We start from the raw sequence: 14,224 nt of genomic DNA on the forward strand, positions 1-14,224 counted from the left end.
TATATGTTACAACAGAATAATCTCAAGTTCAGTGGTTTCTTTTCAAAAGTCAGCTGATTTATGGATAAAGCCCCTGAGTATTTTGCCTTTTGTATTTTATTCCTTTCAGATGATCTTACTCTGTACTGTGATGTCAGAACTCTCTATCAGGAGTATCAGAAATCTTAGATTTTCTTCTTCTGAATAATTTGTAATTTGGAAAAGCTATTATAGTCTAGAAATAGGGCTCACTGTTTTGGTAATTAAGGGAAGAAGAAAATGATTTTAATAGATTACACAAAAATACTAACTAAGGATATGTCCTCATTTAGTATTGGCTTAAGCATTAATAGCATTTTCCAGGCAAGTCTCACTTTACGGGATGGCTGGTGGATGACTTTGCGTCAGATTTTCAGATTGGTGGGCCGTGCTGGTAGGATTGGTGTGATTGCGTAGCATGTGATAGTAGGCTTATGGGATGCTCTACTTGCTTGGAAGCAGTGGCCTAAGTAATAAAGATATAATGATGTCTTATATGTCTGTAGGTGGAATTGATGCAGTGATTTAATGGTGTCATTAAGTCCTTAGTCTCTGTCTTTTTGATTGGGCAGATTGACATTTTGGCTTTTTTCTCCTCAAACTCTTAGTTTTACAGTTGCCATCATATCCCAGAAATGATGGGAGGGAAGGATTCTTTTATTAGGAGAATTTTTCACCAACATTCCCCTGCCCCAGAAGGTCTCTTCTCTTCTGTTTCATTGGTCAGGACTACATCACATGGTCTCCTAGTTACGCAGGAAGGTCCTGCCGAATTGGGGGAGATAGTGGTCGTAAGGTGAGCAAATCCGATCTCCGGGAAGCCAAAACTAGTTATCTTTCCTGAGTTAAAATCAGTGCTTTTGAGTGAAGGATCTTAGTGCCAACACTAGATCATTTCTCTACCTAGTCCTGTTGTATAAACTGAGGGTTAAGCTCTTTTCCCCTGGGGCCAAGAACTTCGGTGGCCTCAGAGGCTGAGGGGAATTACTGAAGGAAGGCATCAATTTTTTTTTAATTTTGTATCAAAGACTGTGCTATCACTTCTTGTTTCATTGTGGTGCTGTATGCTTATTATAAAGGGGTTGTGATATGATGTGGTAGTTTACTCATGTGTTTTCCCTTGTAAGGTTTCTAGATGTAGTTTAATCAAGGGAAAGCTAAAGGTCAGGTAGGTACTTGCTGAAGATATTAAACATTCATTCTAGATCCTCATTAGATTAGAGTATCCCAAACTTTGCAGAAAAAGCTACTTTCTCCTGTAACTTTCCAATTAGGCACGTTGTCTAGACCGTGCTACCACTTTGTATAACTGCTACCCTGGGCTTGAAGAGGCTCATGCTCACAGCAGTATTTGGTGATAGTGATAGTAACCTAGTGATCCTAGGATTGTGGCTGATAAACTTTCTGAGACTGTGGCTACAAAAAATAAGATGGTAGAGAGATTGGCTATTTGATATTGGAAGGAATTTAGTGCTGGCCTCATTCCTGAGGATATTGTATAACTGCCTTACTCATTGAAGTCGCTGGTAGAGACTATTACTAGTTTGTGTAGGACTTGAAAATACTGAAGGAACGTTACTTATCATATTGATTTGGTCAATGTGATACTAATTTTTATTAATAATCCAGAACCATTTTCTTTTTAAAAAAATATTTGAGAGTGAGAGCGTGTGTGCACATGAGCAGGGGGAGAGGGAGAGGGAAAGAATCTAAAGCAGACTCCATACTGAGTGTGGAGTTCAACATGGGGGTGGATCTCATGACCCTGAGATCCTGACCTGAGCCAAAGTGAAGAGTCGGGTGCTTAACTTACTGAGCTGCCCAGGTGCCCCTTGTTTTTGTTTCTTTAAGATTTTCTCTTTAAGCGATCTCTATACCCAGTGTGAGGCTCACACTCACAGCCATTTTCTGTTCATCATTTGTGTTGCCTGTATTGGGACTAGAACCACATTAATTTACAGAAATACCTTGTTTTATACAAAAATAAGTTAACAGACATCCTCCGCCTCCATCTTGGATGATGATGCAGAATCCTCAGAAATGCAATGAATCTGTAATTCTCTTTATGGGATTGCTGCTGCTCTGTGAAATCTGTGTTCCTACAACACCTGGACTTTGTCCTAAGTACACCTGCCTATGTTGAAGCCTCCTGTTATTTTAATGATCAGTTTTATTGCTTCTTCAGTTCAGGCAGTGAGTATAATCTAGAAAGTTCTCCTTCTAGATCATTTAAGAGATAAAATAAGACCATGTCTGGCACTGAGAAGCACTCTGTTTAAAATTTTCTATCCGTACCATTTCTATTGGAGAAGATGTTTTTAGCCATGTCTGTTACAGCTCGTCTTCAAGAACAAGTCTCCACTCAGGAGGCAGGCTTGGTTGTGTACCCTCAAAACTTAAAGCCAGTTATATAAGTTATCTATCCACCTGAATAGTAGAAATCTTTAAAACTATTAGAGTGATTTTCTGCCTTATAGAAGTCATGTTGCCATTGCCCAAAGTCATTTTATTTTTCTTAAGCTTTTTAGATACATTATTTAGGTGGATCAGTGTGATCCACTTCAGGGGGGTGTTGTTTTCAGATTTGCATTCCTGACAGGTTCTTAGATCTGTGATTTTCTTGGCCCTGTTGGAATTACCTTCTAGTTCCTCCTCTCTCCCCTCCCGTGATGAACTTACATCTACAGCAGTTTTTGGACTTTCACATGCTGACACTTGGAAGCCCAGAGTGCTAATTTGTATTAAACACTTCGATGTCTGCCTGAGCTTTGATAGGTCTTTGTAGTTTTGCTGTGGATATCTGTCAGGGTAGGAAACAAAAGTCAGGTTGAAAAGTTAAAGTTATTTTAGTTAGTCTTCTGTCACTAGGGCTTATGAACAAAAATTTTAGATATTCTATTTACTTGAGAGAAAAAGAGAGAGTGCAGGGGGAGATGGGAGGGGCAAAAGGAGAGGGAGAGAATCTCAGGCCGACTCCACGCTGCTGAGCATAGAGTCCTATGTGGGACTTGATCTCTTGACCCTGAGACCATGACCTGAGTAGAAAAAAGAGTTGGACGCTCAACTGACTGAGCCACCCGGGTTCCCCACAATAACTTTATATTGAATCGAGGCTTATTTTATATTTGAATTAATGCATTTAAGAACCAAAAATGAGATCTTTGAACTATGTTTCAAATTTTCTTTGGAGCAGGGTTTCTCAGGGAGCTTGAAAAAGTGTATGGGGCACTCTTGGTGTCAGAGTGGCATGGGGAATACTGTTGGCATTGATGGAAGGGAGCCAGGGGCACCATATGTCCTGCATATAAACATAGCCCTGTATAGTGATGTTTTTTGTCTTTTCTCAAATGTTGGTAACGTCACCATTGAGAAATCTCATCTCATGATTGAGAAACATTAATGCAGCATTAAAGTTTGTGACATCCATTCAAATCAGGTAACATTAGGCATCTTCGTGAGTTAAACTTACACAGTACCTTTCAGTTTTTTTGTTTTTTGAAATATATATGACCTAAAATAAACTGCACGCTTATTTTTGAAGGTTCGGATTGATGAATTTGATATGCGTTAATACTGATGAACCCTTCACAGTGAAGATAGTGAAGATTTCTGTCATACCCCCAAATTTCTTCTTCCCCTCTGTAATCCCTCCTGCTTTTCTTTTCTCCCTGCCCCCAGCTTACCTCTGATCTGCTTTCTGTCATTATATATTAGTGCGCATTTTCTGGAGTTTTATGTAAATAAAATCATACAGGGTGTTCTCTCTGGGTTCTTTCAACATAATTATTTTGAGACTTCATCCATCTCATTGTGTATTATTAATGGTTCATTTAAAATTTTTTTAAAAATTCAATTTAATTAACATATAGTATATTACTAGTTTCTGAGGTAGAGTTTAGTGATTCATCAGTTGCATACAACACCCAGTTCTCATTCCATCAGGTGCCCTCCTTCATGCCCATCCCCCACTTATGCCATTCCCCCCCGCCCCAGCAACCCTCAGTTTATTTCCTAGAGTTCAGCATCTCTTACGGTTTGCCTCCCTCTCTGTTTTGGTCTTATTTTATTTTTCCTTCTCTTCCCCTATGTCATCTATTCAAATGGTATTTGTCTTTCTCTGACCTATTTCACTTAGCGTAATACCCTATAGTTCCATTCCTGTCATTGCATATGGCAAGATTTCATTCTTTTTGATGGCTGAGTAATAGTCCATTGTGTGTGTATGTGTCTGTGTGTATTTATGTATATATCCCACATCTTCTTTATCAATTTATCTGTCCCTTTGAATCACACTATATTTGTATTTTTGGGATAAATAGTAGTGCTATTGCTAAGTTGTAGGATAGCTCTGTTTTTAACTTCTTGAGGAACCTCCGTACTGTTTTCCAGAGTGGCTGCACCAGCTTGCGTTCCCACCAACAGTAAGAGGTTTTCCCCTTACTTTGCATCCTCGCCAACGTCTGTCGTTTCCTCAGTGGTTCATTTTAGCCATTCTGACGTGTGAGGTGGTAGCTTGTGGTTTTGATTTGACTGATGTTGAGCATCCATGTCATCTTGTGTTATTAACGGTTCATTTTTTGTTGTTCATTGCTGGATAGTGTTTCATTGTACGGATATACAAGAATGTGTGTATTCATTCACCTGTTAATGAATATTTGGGTGTGTCCAAATATTGGGATCTTAAAAAGTTTCAGAACATTCATTTGCAAACTTCTTTCCTTTTTTTTTTAAGAGAACTTATTACTTTTATGTACAGAAAATTCAGCAGCAGGCACATAACCATGGTCGCCAGTTCTTTAGCCCTTTGCTTTTTCCAACTTGGCAGTGCGAGCCACCGACTTTGGACCTAGGACGTTGCCCCCCCCAGTCACGGTAGATCTCATCCTGTCTGTCATTGTTATTGGTCCTCATAGCTTCCAGAAGGTTAGCCAGAGCTCCTTTGTCTTCCCATTTAACCTGTGTGAAGGCATCAGTGGTGCTGATCTTCCTTTGGACCAGACGCGCCAGCCTGGCCTTCCCCTTGATAATGCTGTATGGGACCCCCCACGTTACGACCCAGGGCAGGCAGGAAGAAACTAGCTCAATGGGAACCACGTCATGTGCAGTCACTGCCAGCAGAGCCTTCTTGTTTTCCACCAGGGTGGTGACCGTATTAGCCCCCGCTCAAAGGACAGGCGGCCTCTTAGTGGGACATCCCGTTTGCTGGCAGCTTTCTTCTCAGCTGGGCCAACAGTCTCTGCTGCTTCTCTTGCTTTGTCTCTGGTCTGTATGTGTGTGGGCCAGCTTAAGCATTGAGTAGCTGTTTGGTGGCTCAGGGCCTGGGTGAACTAGTTAATTATGGGAGGCACTTTTAGTCATTTTAGAGAAAAGCCTTTTGCCGCTGCAGCCAGATGTAGTGGGTCCATGTGTGTGTACAAACTTCTTATGTGAACCGGTGCTTTTATTTTTCTAGAGTAAATACCGAGGAGTAGAATAGCTAGTTACTATGGTATAGGTATATGTGATGTTATTTAAGAAACTGCTCAAATGTTTTTTTCTGTCTTTTTTTTTTAGTTGCATTTATTTTATTTTATTATTTTTTAAAGATTTTATTTGTGTGAGTGGGCGCATGTGAACCTGTGCATGCGCGCAAGCACATGAGGTGGGGGAGGAGCAGAGGGAGACAGTGAAAAGTGGACTCCCCGCTGAGCATGGAGCCCAACTTGATCCCAGGACCCTGAGATCATGACTTGAGCCAAAGGCAGACAACCACTGAGCCACCCAGGCGTCACTGCATTTATTTTTATAGAATTTACTCCCGGGCCATAAGTTTTTGTCTTCATTTTCTTTTGGGATATCTTTTTTTTCTGTGTAATGTCCTCTTCTGGTTTAGGAACAATCTGGTCTTCTTCAGTAAGGATCGCTCAGTGTGCCGGGGAGAGCCCCTGTATGGGTTAATCTGACCATGAGCCCTGTAAGTTCTGTGCCACATCTTGGGGGCTTCGTTCACCTGGATGTGCTCAATGACCAGAGAATCTGCATCTAAATCCTTTTTTTTTTTTTTAAGATTTTATTTATTTATTTGACAGAGAGGCAGTGAGAGAGGGAACAGGAGCAGGGGCAGTGGGAGAGGGAGAAGCAGGCTCACAGCGGAGGAGCCCGATGTGGGGCTCGATCCCAGAACGCCGGGATCACGCCCTGAGCTGAAGGCAGCCGCTTAACAACTGCGCTACCCAGGCGCCCCTGCATCTAAATCCTTAAGTTCAACATTACTCTGCATTTTTAAGCGTGTGCAGTAAAAATTCAGCACTCTTTTTGGGCCACCGACCCTGTGTGCAGCCCCACTGTTTGGTCTGCGTACACCTGCTAACTCTACCATTGTAGCAAGGGACTGGCACACACTGCTTCTGCAAAGCAACGTCCTTCAGATACTTGGTGGCTTTTCAGATATGTGTACCCTCGATGGCCTGGGCAGTTTCACGTGTTCTTAAAGTGAACACAAAGATTTGAACCTCTTGATTTGCCTGATTTTGTAGGGTTTTCTATCTGGGTCAAGTGAATAGCGAACCATTTTCAGAGAACACCTCAGGCTGCTTCTGGGAATAGCACCCAGCTGTTTTCCAGAGTGGTTGTACTGTCATATATCCACCAGCAGTTGCTCCATGTTCTTGTCAATCTTGGTCTGGTCAGTATTTTTAATTTTAGCCATTCTAACAGGTATGTAGTAATAGCTCATGGTTTTAGTTTGTGTTTCATCAGTTACCAGTGAATGATGTTGAGCATCTTCCTGTGTGTGTGTGTGTGTGTGTGTGAGAGAGAGAGAGAGAGAGAGAGAGACACATGTCTGTTCAAATCTTTTACCTGTTTTTAAAAATTAGATATTTTTAAACTGAGTTTTGAGACTTTTTTAATGTTCTAGATACAAGTCCTTTATCAGATATGTGCTTTGCAGACAGTCTGTGGGTTGTCTTTTCATACTCTGAAGAGCTCCTTTTGAAAAACCAGAAGCTAGTTTTGATGAAGTCTGGTTTATCGGTTGGTGGATTGTACTTTTGTTGTCATTAGACAACTTTGTCTAACTTCAGGTCATAAAGATTTTCTCCAGTGATTTCTGTGATAAGTTTTGCAGTTCTAGATTATGCATTTAGATCTGTGATCTGTCTTGAGATGATTTTTGTTGGTAGTGTGATATATGGATCAAAGCTAATTAAAAAAAATTTTTTTTTGGCAAATGGATATCCAGTTGTTCCAGCTGTGTTTGTTGAGATTATCTTTTGTCCTTTGTGCTTTTGTAAAAAATCAGTTGTCCTTATATAATGATTCCTGAAGTCAAGTATTATTTTCATACCTCAACTTTATGTTTCTTTTTAAAGCTGCTTTGGCTTTTCAAATGCCACTTGCATTTGAATATGAAATTTAGAATAAAATTGCCAATTTCTGCAAAAAAGACAGCTTGGATTTTGATTGGGATGGCTTCGAACCTGTAGATCCGTTTGCTCTTTCTTTAGGTCTTCTGTCATTTCTGTCAGCAGTGATTTGTAGTTTTCATCGTACATGTTTTTCACATGTTTTGTCAGACTTGCCGTAAGTGTTTAATATTTATTGGTAATATTGTAAATAATGTTTTTAAAACTTGCTCTCCAATTTAGGTCTTGTCCAATAAGCATGTGGCTCCTGATCATCTGTTGCAAATCTGCCAACGCATTGGTCCCATGTTGGATAAAGAAATTCCACCCAGTATTTCAAGAGTCACTTCTTTACTTGGTGCAGGAAGGCAGTCTTTGCTACGTACAGCAAAAGGTACCTTAATTTGAAGAAGTGTTCTGCTTTGTAGCTTAATAATAATTATAATTGTGAAGTAATGTAAGCATTGTGGAAGAAAGGCGATATGTAACTAGAAACCATGCTGTGGACTATAAAATTCTCTGCGTTTAGCATAGACATTGAATTTTACTACATAAGTGTTTAATGGGTCCTCCTGCATTTAAACAAAATGATAAAGGTTTAGATGTTAAGCGAAAAAGCTTGAATTTATTCTGAGATGTGTTTGAGGTTTTATCGATGTGAGTTCTTAATTTTCCATTTTGTAGCTCACTTATAACTTCATTGAATGTAATTGTATGTGTCTAATAAACTCTTTAAACGCTAGAAGTATTTTCTTTGGTATTTAGATTCTGAAAGCCCTTTGTAATAAGGGGAAGTGATTTTCTAAATCGGTAGCAGTTTGAAAACAAGCACCAAAAATGTATAATTGCATGGTTCTTTTCCATCAAATTAATTTTTTTTTTGCAAAGTTATGTGGTAGCAAAATGTTTGAAATTGCTGTTCTTTTTCTGTTAGCTTGGTATAAATCACTTAGACTAAGTATATGTATGTGATATGATCTATGTATACAACGTGGCTTAACTGCTAATGGGCAAGCATGTTGGCTCTTCTGATCCTGAGTACACGTCAAGTTCATCCCCCATGATTATCTTTAAGACCCGTTGCTGACACAGTGCTGCCTCCTGGGTGCACCAGCAGCGTAAAGCTTGGCTGAGGAAGAACCACCCTCCTCCTTGGTTCTGTGCCAGACTGGTTTGTCAGCTTGAGTTATTTCTTAGTGCTCTGTGGCCCTGCCACACTGTGGCTTGGGTCAGGAAACTGTTCTTATTCTCCCTTCTCTGTGTCCCTATTCACCTTGTAATTATTCTATTTTAGGTTGTTATGTAGTAGTCGCCTGAGTGGCCTGTTTTCCTCTGTTTTCTTTACTTGTGTCAAGCTCCATGTCGTTTTGTGATGAGCACTGCTTTAGAACTGGCAGACCTTAGAAGAGACTTGAGCCAGCTGCCCTAGGGTAGGGGCCCATATTTCTCTGTTTTGTACTGGTGTCAAGAGAGGATGCCTTGTAACTGCTCTTTGGTCATGATAGTGGTAATGAATCCGTTCATGTAAAAAGTAATATGCGTGTTAGGTTGGGGCACCCGAGGCTCAGTAGAGGTTTATATGATACCTTCCTTCCCTTCCTCTGTCATTTGTGAAGAAGCTAATTTCTGGCACAGCATAATCTGTGTTCTGCTGCTATCTCCTATAGAGGGGGCAGATGTTTCTTCTTAGTGTTTTGTTGATAGGTCAAAGAGGGACGGGACTCTAGAATTAGTGTTCACACTCACAGATCCTGTGTATGTGCTCTTGGGTAAAGGCTTATCCGTGATCCTAAAACAAGAGGAAAGCCATTTAATTTTGTCAATATTTCCTAAGGAGATTACAGTCATGGTAATATTGGCCAAAATTAATTTTAAAACTCCATTAACTTTTTAAGGATTTTCATATAAGTCACATACAATTTTTCTTAAAAAATTTCCATTTTGGAAAAGTTAGATCCGTTGTGATTAAGATCTCTTACCATTCATATTGTGTGGTGTAATTCTGCATTGACAAATAAAAACTTACTTGGCATTGACTAGGACTTGGGAGTCAAAAGATCTGGTTTTACGGTCCGTCTGGACTTGGTCATTGGCAGTGGGTCTCTTGAAAGGTCCCAGAACCTTTGAGCCTCAGTTACCTCACTTGTGCGTTGGCGATCACACCTACCTCACAGGGTTGTTGTGAGGATTCAATGAGATGATGTACGTGGAAAGCACTTTGTACATTGTAAAGTGCTATACTCATGTTAGCTGTTGTTGTTGTATCTGAGATGTCTTAATTTTTTTTCCCCCTTCAGAAATAGTCTAATAAACCTCTAGGGCTTTTCTGTTAAAGTATATTAGTTGGTAAAAATTTGAATAAACAGTTTGTTACAATATACGTAAGTATTCTATAAAATCTTTCTTGGGGTTAACTTTCAAGATTTTATGTGTATCTAAAATTCGTTTTAAAGACTGCAGGCACACAGTTTGGAAGGGCTCTGCCTTTGCTGCTCTTCACAGAGGAAGACCTCCAGAAATGCCAGTGAATTATGGTTCCCCACCCAGTCTTGGTGAGTGAGTGTGGCGTGGCGTGGCAGATGACCGAAACCATGTTTTTAATTTCTTGACCAACTTTGTAATGGCTATATTAAAATTTAAAAGGAAATACTGGTAGTGTTGTTTCGGTAGTAATAAGTATCAATTTCCAGGCTTACTGTTTTCCTTAAGTTATTACTAAGCGTAATAAAAATTAATGAAAGATAATCTTATGGTAATAAGCCCATAATGGTGATCGCAGTAGAACAGAGTTGGGGAGAAACTTGTGTCCTTAGGATTTCTTGAACATAGATTCTGTGACCCTCTAGAAATTGTTGTGGAGTTTTTCTTCGTTTTTTATGTGTTAGCTCTTCCTTAACCATTTTCATTGTTTTTATTTCCTAGTGGAGATACATCGAGGAAAACAGCTCACAGGGTGTTCCACTTTTAGCACAGCATTTCCAGGAACTATGTATCAGCATATAAAAATGCACAGAAGGATTCTCGGACATCTGTCTGCTGTTTACTGTGTAGCATTTGATAGGACAGGACATAGAATCTTTACCGTGAGTTAACGTTTTAAACTCAATTTGGTATCATTTGGAGCACTTCAGTGTGCATTAGAATCATGTAGGAGATCTTATAAAACATGTAGATTCAGTGGATTCCATTCTCAGAAATTTTGACTCCATAGATCTGGTGTGGAGTCCATGAATTTGCATTTTTTTAAGTCTCCCAAGTGATTCAGATGCAGATAGCCAGGCCTTGTGTAGTGTTTGTGAGACATTGACTTAGAGAGTGGTTCAAGGGCATGACCGTCAAGGATCTTAAAAATGGGTAATAAGGAGGGCACGTATTGAATGGTGCACTGGGTGTTATACGCAACTAATGAATCATCGAACTTTACATCAAAAAAATAAATAAAAATAAAAAATAAAAAAAATGAACATATTGCTGATATCTTTAAAAAAATATGCATGCCTAATACTTCCCTTCTAGTCCATTCTAGACCTACTGATGAGGGTAGTTTCTAGTATGTCTAGTAACCAAAACAGACCAAAAAAGCTTCCATAAAAATCCAGATCTCTGCAGGTGATCTCTTCATATTGATTACTCATTGATCCAGGGAAATTGATTATTTGAACAGTGAAAGATTATTATTATTATAATAAAACTATATGTAAGTATCCGTAATCTAACATTTTAATATTTTAAAGGAAGATTATGATGGGTCAGAAGTTTGTTTCCTTTTTCAATTGTGAGATTCAGAGTGAAATTCAGAGTAGATACTCAAAAATTTGCTGAGTTAGATGGGTGCTGGCTGGTTCTATACATTTGAGACTCTGTTGTTGGGTTATTTAAAATGAGGGTGCTAGTCCCATTATTTTTTAGTTGATTTTGAGATTGCTGGTGAACCCTAGGTCTGTCCTAATGCGTATCAAATTATTTAGCTTGATGTGAGCTGAACTGACATTTTACCATTGTTAATTGAAATAGGTGAGCCATGAACTTTTAGTTGAACTCATTACCTGGTGGGGAATTTTGGGAAAATAGTATTTATAATGTGGTCTGATCCACAGAAATGAAATCCTCATAGTATCTTTATATAGATGTTACTTGATTTGAAGAAAAACACTGTTGTTCCGTAAGTGTTCTGACTGTAAGGTTCATAATTTACAGAGTATTGTACAGTTGGAAAGGGAAGAGTTATAGATACTTAGTTTGAATGACATGTAAATGGTATTTTTTAAAATGCTAGAACATCTTGGTTACTTCTCAGTATTAGCAATTGTGAATAAAGCTGCTGTAAACATGAAAAAAATGCTAGAAAAGACTTGCTGTTTTAACATCTGTTTTTGGGTGTATTTTTTTCAGGGTTCAGACGATTGTTTGGTGAAGATTTGGTCAACACACAATGGCCGTCTATTATCTACATTAAGAGGTCATTCTGCAGAAATTTCAGATATGGCAGTAAACTATGAGAATACAATGATTGCTGCAGGAAGCTGTGATAAGATAATTAGAGTGTGGTGCTTGAGAACTTGCGCCCCGGTTGCTGTGCTCCAAGGACACACGGGGTCAATCACATCTTTACAGGTAAACTAGCTTTAGTGTGCACATTTGTGTGTGATCTTTTCCTTTAAAACTCTTTCTCGTTAGAGATAAATAGTAAGATGCTTAGTAATTTTGTGATCTATTTTAGTAACCAAGAGAAGATGTAATTAATCATACCTCCATGAATCTTGGAAGGGTGAGGTAATGTTGTCCAGTGCAGTTAGGGCTTTACGTGAAGGCATGATGGATAACTTACTGCTTTCTAATTAGGCTTACAATTGAGCTGAGGGAGTGTCAGTTACCAACAGGATAGGTTCATGCTTTTCCTACTTTAAAACCTGTGGATTTTTCTAAGTTTGCTGAAGTATATTTAAAAAATCTTTTCACTTTATTGTGGAGGATAATTTTACACATACACAGAGTAGAATAGTATAATGAACCCCTAGGTGCCCATTAACCCATGGCCAATTTTATGCTCCAACCACTTCACTTTGTACCTAAAGCAAATCCTAGATTTCATATCATTTCTTCTGTAAATATTTCAGTGTGTCTTTCTAAGAAAGATTTCTTTTTAAAAAATATAGCTAAAACATTACCATCATACTTACTTTTTTTCATGTTCAAATTTCCCGTTGTCTCATCAGTAGCAATATTTTGTTTGTTTGAAGGAGGAACCAGGCAGAACTTGTATCTTACAGTTGGTTACTGTCAGTTAAAAGAAGCTTAAAACAAATTGCATTCCCTTGCCCAGTTTCTTAAAAATCCTCTTAACAGTTTCTTTGTTGAAAGAGTTGGGTTGTTTGTGTGTGTAGTTCCCACAGTTTGGATGTTACTGTTTGCATCCTTGCAGAGTCGATCAACATGTTCCTGTGTATTTCCTGTAACTTGGTTGTTGGATCCAGAGCAGTAGTTCTGTTAAATGTGCATGTGAATCACTTGGAGGCCTTGTTTAAAACACAGATTGCTAGGCCCCACCACCAAAGATTCTGGTTGAAAATGTCAGAGGTGGGGCCTGAGAATATGCATTTATATTAAGTTCCCAGGCGCTGCCGCCGCCGCTGCTGCTCTTCCTCCTCCAGGGACTGCACTTTCAGAGTCATTGATCTAAAGGCTTGATCACTTTGAGGTATACGCTCTTCTAGGCATGACATGGCTGGTAGTCTGTCTGTAGCAGCGATTGATGATACTGTCTTAGAGCCATTAGTACATGAAAATGATGCTGTTCGGTCAGTTTTTTGAAAATTAACGTTTTGTTAGGAAGATATGATTTGTAAGGCCTTGTAAGGCACATTGGTGCCTCTGATTTGATTTTGGATAAAACTGGGAGTGGTTCCACTTTCAGGTACAAATTCATGCAGGCTGTATATTAAGTGGTCTCTAAATAGATATGATGTGAAGTCCTGTGACGAGACATTTTTCTCAACTCTTCCAGTCAGTTTTCTTGAAGAATAGAGATAACAGATTTATTTTTGAATGAAGACAACCATAATTGAGATAGTGTTTTATTTTGAAACTTTAAGCAAGATTTTTGGTGTGCCTGTTTATTTTAAGGCAAGGAGTTCTCCATAAGTTTTCATAATTAGAACATTAATTCAAATCTCCACTGTGTGTTCCTCAGTTGACATTGTGTTATTTGATACGAACTTCTAGACCAGTGTAGCAGCAAATGAGAAAACTGGCTTTGTGCTGGTGTCTGTCCTCAGTGTGAATCCCTCAATGTGAAAGTGGAGCTCTGGTCTTTCCTGAAACCCATTCATTTGGTAATGGGGCCTACATTCAGTTATCACCTACTGAAAATATCTCAAAAGTCTGTTTGGGTGGTAGTAAGTTTTTATACATCAGAAGGTTCATCTGTACTTGCCATTGGTTGCCAAAGTTCAGAGTCACACAAGTACACAATTTTAGTTGTTAATCTTTTTTATGTTCTTTGCCTTGTTGTTACTGGCATATAGAAACCATTTTTCACTTTAGTAAAGGGTTTTTTAAAAACTATATTAAAGATGTACAAGTAATATTGCTTGCAGCAAAATTAGACAATAGTTAATAGCAAATAAGAAAATAAGCCTTCATGATCTTACCGTCTAGAAATAGTCACTGTGAATATTTTCGTGTATACCTTTCTCAAGAGTAACATTATACAATGTCATTTGATACAGTTACATCTTAAAAATGTTGGTATTATTACAATCAGAAGTAGAACCTTTTGTCCGTCTGAAAGAATAGCAAATGAGCATTCTGCAGGAAGGAAA

At 38.8% G+C, this 14,224-nt stretch overlaps 1 protein-coding gene and 1 pseudogene across 1 annotated transcript in view; one reads left to right on the forward strand and one right to left on the reverse strand.

Moving 5' to 3' along the window:
• The window catches only part of BRWD1 (bromodomain and WD repeat domain containing 1), a 111,459-nt gene that overhangs the window by 12,029 nt on the left and 85,206 nt on the right, over positions 1–14,224 (forward strand). The window contains exons 5-8 of the mRNA XM_040621894.1: positions 7,647–7,797; positions 9,857–9,955; positions 10,326–10,486; positions 11,796–12,017. Of these exons, the coding sequence (XP_040477828.1) occupies positions 7,647–7,797; positions 9,857–9,955; positions 10,326–10,486; positions 11,796–12,017 (633 nt within the window). The remainder of the gene's footprint in view (positions 1–7,646; positions 7,798–9,856; positions 9,956–10,325; positions 10,487–11,795; positions 12,018–14,224) is intronic.
• On the reverse strand, positions 5,810–6,803 carry LOC121100527 (annotated as a pseudogene).

The sequence above is a fragment of the Ursus maritimus genome, unplaced genomic scaffold (assembly GCF_017311325.1).
Source record: "Ursus maritimus isolate PB19 unplaced genomic scaffold, ASM1731132v1 scaffold_4, whole genome shotgun sequence".
Classification (NCBI taxonomy): Eukaryota; Metazoa; Chordata; class Mammalia; order Carnivora; family Ursidae; genus Ursus; species Ursus maritimus.